Source organism: Acinonyx jubatus, chromosome B3, assembly GCF_027475565.1.
Source record: "Acinonyx jubatus isolate Ajub_Pintada_27869175 chromosome B3, VMU_Ajub_asm_v1.0, whole genome shotgun sequence".
In the NCBI taxonomy this organism is placed as follows: Eukaryota; Metazoa; Chordata; class Mammalia; order Carnivora; family Felidae; genus Acinonyx; species Acinonyx jubatus.
In genome coordinates, this window is record NC_069386.1 from 107,826,576 (window position 1) to 107,835,560 (window position 8,985).

The following is an 8,985-nucleotide window of genomic DNA, read 5'->3' on the forward strand; positions in this document are numbered from 1 at the left end:
CATCCAGATTACCCAGGATAATCTTTATTTAAAGTCTACTGATTATGAATGTTAATTACATCTACAAAATGCCTTCGCAGCAACACATAGATGAAGAACTTCAAATCACTCCTTTGAGAGTGGGGGTTTCAGGCTTGGAAGTCATTCCAGAGAACCGTGTTTGATATTGTGTCTTGTATTTGTGGGAGTGGATTAATTTAAGCATACAGAAGGTACAAATCAAACCCGCTTTTCAACTCTGGTAAAATATGTCTAAAAAGAACAGCTCTCCTTCAAGCTTCGTTCCAGCCTGCTTCTCTAACTCTCTGCCTCATTTGACTGGCTAGTCCTTGAGACCTTGGCCTAACAGCCTGTATCTGAAGCTTCTGGTTTCATTCCTAAGCACCATATTCCTTTGTCCAACTTTTGAATCCCAGAGCTCCTTGGAGGTTTCCCAATAATATATATGTGCCTAGGCATGCATGCCTCTAACATGTAAGGAGTACTTCCTGGCAGCTACCAGCTGTGGAGCTTTTGAAAATGGCAACAAGACTGCCATTGAAGCCAGAGGGTGGGGTGGCGATGAGGACATCCTGGGATAGGTGCCCGCTGATTTATACCAGTCACCATGACAAATTTTTTTCAGTGGTGCTATTTTAACTTAGTTTTTAGATGGGCTTTACTGTTTCTCCTTTTACTTTAGACTGATGAAAGTTGGGGACGAGGCAGGAAAAGTATTAAAACAGATAATCATGTTAATTATCTGTTAATCAGAAACAGCACCTACTGCCAAAAAACCTCTTGACAGAGTTGCTTAAAAGTGAATTGGCTGGTTTAAGCTGTATGTTCTCTTCCTGCCACTTTGACGTTAAAAAGAATGAACAGATAGTGAAATAGCACACTAAATCAAGTTGGGAAGAGAGAGAGGCCAGAGTATTTGATAAACTAGTCTGGGTTTTTTATTTAATTAATAATTATGATTATAGTTTATTTTACACAGACAAGTATGATTAGGATTGAAACCAACAGCTTGGGATCTAATAATTGCTAAGAAACAAGTTCACTTTTTTCTTGAATAAGATACCAAAGTACCTATTTGCTTGTGCATATGAAGTGATTCAGAGCATATGGCCGCAAGATTAGCTCTAAATGGACATAGCTGAAGGCTAAGGTGAATGTCATTACACATTTACATCCTCATTTTTCCTCCTCCTTGCCCCCAATTTATACTAATTTTACTTTTCAGGTTACTTACTTTTAAAAACTGTTCAGTTTGGGAAAGTTCCGTCATACACAAAGGTAGAAAAAATGATACACAAACCCTTACGTATATGACCCCATTCACCCAAGTTTAACTGATGGCTAGACTTACTTCGATTGCACCCACATTCCTGTTAGATCTCCTATCCCAGACATCATTTGGCTTATAAGTATCTCTTTTTATCACTAAATAATAACAGATTTTTTTTCTCCAAACATAACCTCAATAGGCAGATATTTTAATAAGGACTGTTACTCAAAACGAGGTGTGTGATTTTGAGCAAGTTCTTTAATCTCCCTAAACCTCAAATTACTCATCAGTTGACAATGTCTCCCTTTCAGGGGTTTTCTGAAGATTAACGTAACATCACTGAAACACCTAACACAGTGCTCGCCACATTGCAGACATTCAAGTTCTGGCCTTAGGTGGCTTATACTACTTGCTCTGAGAAGCTATAGGAAAAAATGACCAAAAAAAGGATGTTTGCTGAGCTCTTTAACTGTTGAAATGATCCTTGGGAAAAAATCTTTTTAATGTTTATTTATTTTTGAGAGAGAGAGTGCGAGCAGGGGACGGTCAGAGAGAGAGGGAGACAGAGGGTCCGAAGTGGGCTCTGTGCTGACAGCAGGTAGTAGGGCTTGAACTCATGAGTGGTGAGATCATGACATGAGCCAAAGTTGGGTGCTTAACCAACTGAGCCATCCAGGCACCTCAAGAATCAAAGACATTTACATGAGGTAGATCAAAGTTATGAGCGAAGTAAAGCCCAGTAATAAAAAGACAATTGATGTGAACTTATGTGAAATACAGACTATATGACTATCTTAGAATTTCTTATGTGATCTCCAACTAATGTATGTGACGATATAATACAAAAACAATTTCCTTGGGGCGCCTGGGTGGCCCAGTTGGTTGAACGTCTGACTTCAGCTCAGGTCATGATCTCACAGCTTGTGAGTTGGAGCCCCGCGTTGGGCTCTGTTCTGACAGCTCAGAGCCTGGAGCCTGCTTTGGATTCTGTGTCTCCCTCTCTCTCTGCCCCTCCCCTGCTCACATTCTGTCTGTCTGTCTGTCTGTCTGTCTGTCTCTCTCTCTCTCTCTCTCTCTCTCTCTCAAAAATAAATAAACATTAAAAAAAATTAAAAACAATTTTCTGAGCTATAAAGAAATATGAAAGCCTTCTCTTTTCTTTTGTAGGATTTCTGGAACTTTCAGCCCCCCCATACTCAAATAGCAGTGTTCTTACTCATTGTCTTCATCTTTTTGGATTCACATATTGGAATTACCTATTTACTTTCTCTTCTATTCTAGAAAAGTATTCAGTAGGAGGCTGGATTTAATTTTCTAAGCATTCTATTAAATAAATTTCCTTGCCAGATAATAGAATATCCTAAGTTGTGCTGAACATTATAAAGATAAATCTGATCATGATTACCAGCATCTTAATGTCTGAGCAACAATAATAGTGTCACATTGCAAAGAAGTCATGTTTTCTTTCATTTTAAAAAATACAGGGTAATGATGAAGGAGATAAAATACAGTCACAGCAAGAGCTGGCAGCTTGAATAAGTTTGTAATTAGATGATTACAAATGATTACAGATGATTGCCCTCAGGCTGATGAAGTGAAATTTTAGAAGAGAAAAGGAACATTAAGTAGATTAAGTCTCAGTCATGAATATATTAATGTAATTAGCATTTCCCACCCTTAAATTCAAATATTGAAAATCAATACTTGGTAGTTGCTGGTTTGTACGACAAAGTGACTACTTTGTTTTTTTAAGTGGCTACTTTCAATAATCATTTCCCACTGAAACTTGTAGCATGTGATAATTTTTCGTATCATTTTTTACATTACACCAAACTACTCTTTAAAACTTACAGTACTACTCAGAGCAGCATGACCAGTGAAAAGAAAACTGTTTCTTTCAAAAAGCAAAATCATAATTACAAGCAAAATAAGTCAGAGAAAGCAAATGCCATATGATTTCACTCATATGTGGAATTTAGAAAACAAAACAAACGAGCAAAGGGGGAAAAAGGAGAGGTAACCCAAGAAATAGGCTCTTAACCATAGAGAACAAACTGAAGGTTACGAGAGGGAAGGTGGCTGGGAGGACGGGTTACGTAGGGAATGGGGATTAAGGAGTGTGTTTGTTGTGATGAGTACCAGGTATTGTATGGAATGTATTGAATCACTGTATTGTGTACCTGAAACTAATATGACACTGTATGTGAACTAACTGGAATTGAAATAAAAACTTTAATAAAAGAAAAAGACCAAAAAAAAAAGGGAAAAGAAAAATCATAAATACCAAGTATAAGTGAGATGAATTAGAACCTTCGCCCCCCCCCATCCCTGGGAGAAAGCTCTGGGCAGGAGAAAACAAATCTCCCTTTTCCCTTACAGTGCCTTGCCTGCCTGTTTGATCAGAGCTAAGAAAAGGAAAAGCAAAGATTTCCAAGTTTTACTGTCTTTGAGTAGACAGATGGCAGATGACTCCAACGTGGAATGGTCACCATGTGGTCATTTCTTATGCACAAGACAGCCTCTGGGCAAGATAAGGAAACTGGAGGATAAAAAAATGAGGAATGGAAACCATTCTGCAAAAATATTATAAAGAACTAAATCTGTTATGGCTAGGAACTTACATAAAAATGTGTTTTATTTAGAAAATGTTTCTCCTTGATATGAAATGATTCATTCATTGAACAAATATCATTGCTCACCTAATATATGCCTGGCATATCTTAGGTCCTGAACATATAATATTAAAAAAAAGTCCCTGCCTTCATACAGCTTACTTTCTAGTTGGCAGACAAATAACTATATATTAAAAAGTATATAGTGTAATTTCAGCTAATTGTAAGTACTATGCATGGTGGAATATTCAAATATCTAACACTGGTATGGCCAGCTTGTGATATTTGGTATGGTTTCACATCCCCTTGTGTTCCCTTGTATTTTCTCTTCCTTCTCCACCTTACTTCCCTTTCCTGCACACTCTAACTTCCTTGATATTGAACTTCCCAATAGAGTGTTCCACTCCCGGTTGGAACATGGGCCAGCCTTAACCCTTGTTGTGGCTGGTGTTATGCCTTGAGTTGCTGGATCATGGGAAGATCTGGGAGATGCTAGGATAGCAAAAACAGTGGATGCATCAGGGTCTGGGGCAGCAGCTATTTCCTTGCCAGTACAGAAGTAGAGCATTTCAATATTATAGCAATTGATAGAGCCATGCTAAAGTATATCTGCTGAAAATCAGCCCTGGTGCTTTGGAGACAAATAGGGCAGGCTAAGAGGATGGAGAGTGATCGAGTAATGCTGTATTAACTCTGTATTCTTTCTGAGAAGGCAGTGTCCTTGGGAAGTGTCTCTATGCGCGCGCACGCACACACACGTGGATATTTCTACAACAGTTGTCTATTGGATGACCAGAGAGCATGGAAGATGTCTCTTTACCCCACCCTGATGGAGAGGCTTCAGTGGGGACATGAACTAGGAATGCCAAAGCCAACCTTACACTCTTCTTTTCTTTTTCTTTTTTTATTAAAAAAAAATTTTTTTTTAATGTTTTTATTTATTTTTGAGACATAGAGAGACAGAACATGAGCAGGGGAGGGGCAGAGAGAGAGGTAGACGCAGAATCTGAAGCAGGCTCCAGGCTCTGAGCTGTCAGCACAGAGCCCGGTTCGGGGCTTGAACTCGCGGATTGTGAGATCATGATCTGAGCCGACGTTGCATGTTCAACTGACTGAGCCACCCAGGCGCCCCCAGCAACCTTACACTCCTCTGATGAAGCCTCCTTTGTGCTGTTCTGGCCCGAATAATTCATATTTTAGGATATTTGTTACAATGAGTTATTGTTTCCTACAGATGGAACTGGTAGGATAGAGAGACAGATCCTAGTGCAAGACAAAAACCTTTGGGTGAGTGTTCTCTGTGTGTGTTTTAAGGGGAGCAGAGGTTGCTAGGAGATTCTAGGAAGTTCAGGAGTGCCCTTCTTTCTGAGGTTGATCTCTGCCCATGTATTTAATCACATGTCTGCCAAGGCCTTGAATCAATTGTATCCTCACTTTATTTTCCACCTTTTCTCCAGTTCTACCTTTTCCTTCTTCCTACCAATATGTAAGTCTCCTCTGTTCTATAGAATACTTTTACTGTGACTCTGACAACCCATGGATTTACTCCTCTTTCTTTTTTTTTTAGGTTTTTTTTTTAACCTTTATTTATTTTTGAGAAGAGAGAGACAGAGCATGAGCGGGGGAGGAGAGAGAAAGAGGGAGACACAGAATCTGAAACAGGCTCCAGGCTCTGAGCTGTCAGCACAGAGCCCGACACAGGGCTCGAACTCCCAGACCGTGAGATCATGACCTGAGCCGAAGTTGGACGCTCAACCGACTGAGCCACCCAGGTGCCCCTGATTTACTCCACTTTCTATAATACTTTCTATACTGCCTCTATTTCATCTCACCTTCATCCTTCAATCTGCTGTAACATAGTTTTACTCTCTAGGCTCCCATGAAAACCTTTCTCTCATAGGTCACAAGTCAACTCTTACTTGCCAAATCCAAGGACTTTCTGTCTTTTTGTCTGAGAGGACATCCCTACCATTTGAGAACATTGACCCCTCCCACCATCTTGTGAAACACCACTCTCCTTTGCTCATCTTTCATCCTAGTCCTTTTTCAGTTCCTTTGCCGCCTCCTGAAGTAAATGTCACCAAAGGTCCACATAAGATTTTCTCCACCTTCTGTGTTCCCTTTCTCAATGGCTGCACTGTCTCAGTCACCCACACTGAAAGCCTTAACGTAATTTTTGACCCTCAACCCGCTTCGTTCAGTCACACATTGATAGTATCTGGGGGAAGAAACCACATTTTCACATACCCTTGTTTTCCCCACTGCTAATGTCCTAACTCAGTTCCTCATGGTTTGTTCTAACTTTGCAGTAGCCTCAAACCAACTTTGGTCCTCTTTCTTTCTCTGTCAGCCTCTTTTCTATAAAGCCACCAGTGTTTTATTTAGCTTTTAAAACAAGCAAATCCTTAACTCTCCTTAAACCTTCAGTGGACTTTGGTTTTAAAAGGTGGAGTAACACAAGTTTCACTCTGTTTCCTCACATTTTCTAAAGTGTTGTAAAGGAATGAAAAAAGTTATTAACTCAGAAGGACCAAGCAAACAAGTGAGAAGAAAAGAGATTCTAGGGGTGCCTGGGTGGCTCAGTCGGTTAAGCGTCACAACTTCAGCCCAGGTCATGATCTCGGTGTTCGTGGCTTCTGGCCCCATGTTGGGCTCTATGCTAACAGCTCAGAGCCTGGAGCCTGCTTCCAATTCTGTGTCTCCCTCTCTCCCTGCCCCTCCCCTGCTTGTGTTCTTTCTCTCTCTGTCTCTCTCACTCTCTCCCCCCCCAAAAAATAAATAAATAAACGTTAAAAAAAAAAGAAAAGAAATTCTAATGGATTTATAGAGGATGGAAAATGAATGGAAGAGTGGTACTTGATTTAGCATGGTGGTGGAGCTAACAATTTAAGGAACAAAAATCAGAATGGGGCACCTGGGTTGCTCAATCGGTTAAGCATCCCACGTCAGCTCAGGTCATGATCTTGGAGTTTGTGAGTTAGAGCCCCACGTTGGGCTCACTGCTGTCAGCACAGAGCCCACTTCAGATCCTTGGTCCCCCTCTCTCTCTTTCCCTCCCCTGCTCATGCTCTCTTTTTCAAAAACAAATAAAAACATTTAAAAAAAGAGAGAAATGTTCATGAAGAGCAAGACAGTTAACTCTGAAGAATCCCTCAGAGACTCAGTACTTACAGGTACCAAGTCCACAAGATGGCATTAGACCGAGCATCAAAAGTCTGGCATTGAAATCCTAGTTCCCCTCTCCCATCCTACAGATCCTCATGCGTAAAAATGAACAGACAGCCCAAAATTACAGACATTGTAGGAAAACCTCCAACAAAAACCAAAGTGGATGTGGAGAAAATAGGGTCACTGTAGGGAACACTATAAAATAATTACTATTATAAAGAGTTTGCATCCATAAAAGAATAAGGTATGTGTGTATGTGTTATATGGTGTATATTTCATAAAATGTTTAACAAGCTTATTAATAAATGTTACATATAACTGTATATGTAATATATAATATTTAATTACATGGGAGTGCGTGGGTGGCTCAGTCAGTTAAGTGTCTGATTCTTGATTTCAGCTCTGGGCCATGATCTCACAGTTCATGAGTTCCAGCCCCATGTCGGGTTCCCATCCGACAGTGCTGGAGCCTGCTTGGGAGTCTTTCTCTCTCTGCCCTTTCCCTGCTCGTGTGCACCCACACGCACTCTCTCTCTCTCTCTCAAAATAAATAAAATAAAACTTTAAAAAGTAATAATATCTACACATATCAGTTAACAAGTAAGAGTTCGATATACATTATATATAGATATTCATTATATAATTTGCATTAAACATATATAATATGTAGATGTATGTTAGATATATTTAAAATGTATATGTTAGTTAACAAGAAAGAGCCCTTGAAAATGAAAAAAAAAATCTCACAGAAAGTAGAATAAAAAGCAATGAAATGGAAAGTTGAAGAAAAAACATTTTCATTAAGCTTTTAATTTTAATGCCAGTATAGTTAACATACAGTATTATATTAAATGTTTATTTATTTTGGGAGAGAGCAGGGGAGGGGCAGAGAGAGAGAAAATTCCAGGCAGGCTCTGTGCTGTCAGCCTGGCACCCAACCCAGGGCTTGAACTCACAAACTGTGAGATCATGAGCTGAGCCAAAAGCAAAAGTTGGATGCTTAACCAACTGAGCCACCCAGGCACCCTTACAGTGTTATATTAGTTTCTTTCTTTGTTTCTTTGTTTCTTTTTCTTTCTTTCTTTCTTTCTTTCTTTCTTTCTTTCTTTCTTTCTGTCTGTCTTTCGTAGTTTTATGGTTTTATTTAACACAAATATGACATGCACATAAGCTGTCTATTCATTTTCTTCGCTGCACAATCTGGCATTGGGATTCGTGACTCTGATGGCCAGTTGGGCTGCTCTTTCTACAATGGCTTTTTGATTCTTGGAGGAGACCTTGTGAGCAGTCTCTGCACAGTAAGATTTATTGCACATCAGCAGCACCTCAAGCTCCTTGACATTGTGGACTAGGAACTTCCGGAAGCCACGGGGCAGCATGTGCTTTGTCTTCTTGTTGCTCCGGTAACCAACGTTGGGCATCAAGATCTGGCCCTTGAGTCTTCTGCGCACTCTATTGTCAATGCCTCTGGGTTTCCGCCGGTTGCGCTTGATTTTGACATGTCGGTCTGACTGGTGCCGGATGAACTTCTTGGTCCTCTTTTTAGCAATCTTGGGCTTCACCAGAGGTTAAGGGCAGCCGTGATGCCGAGTAAGAGATGGCTGCCACCTCCACAGGCAGCGCCGAGGACAAGACAGGAAGCGTATTCGTGTCAAGTGTACAGTGCAGTGATCCAGCAGTTCTATACAATACTCCGTACTCATCACAAGTGCGCTCCTCAATCCCCGTTTCACCTGCTTCACCCATCCCCCTACCCACCTCCCATCTGGTAACCATGTGGTTGTTGTTTATAGCTAACAGTCTGGTTTTTAGTCTGTCTCTTTTTTCTCCTTTGTTCACTCGTTTCTTTTTTCTTTTTTTTAAATTTTTTAAAGTTTGTTTATTTTGAGAGAGACAGCCACGGAAGGGGCAGAGAGAGAGGGAGAGAGAGATGGA

At 40.3% G+C, this 8,985-nt stretch overlaps 1 protein-coding gene across 1 annotated transcript; it reads right to left on the reverse strand.

Annotated features, from left to right (window-relative positions):
* Positions 1-8,157: 8,157 nt before the first annotated feature.
* LOC106971301 (60S ribosomal protein L32-like) lies at positions 8,158-8,618 on the reverse strand (the record flags this gene model as incomplete). Its single annotated transcript, XM_053225101.1, has 1 exon — positions 8,158-8,618. A coding segment is annotated over one exon (393 nt), but the record flags the coding sequence as incomplete, so codon positions are not given.
* Between the last annotated feature and the right edge of the window lie 367 nt (positions 8,619-8,985).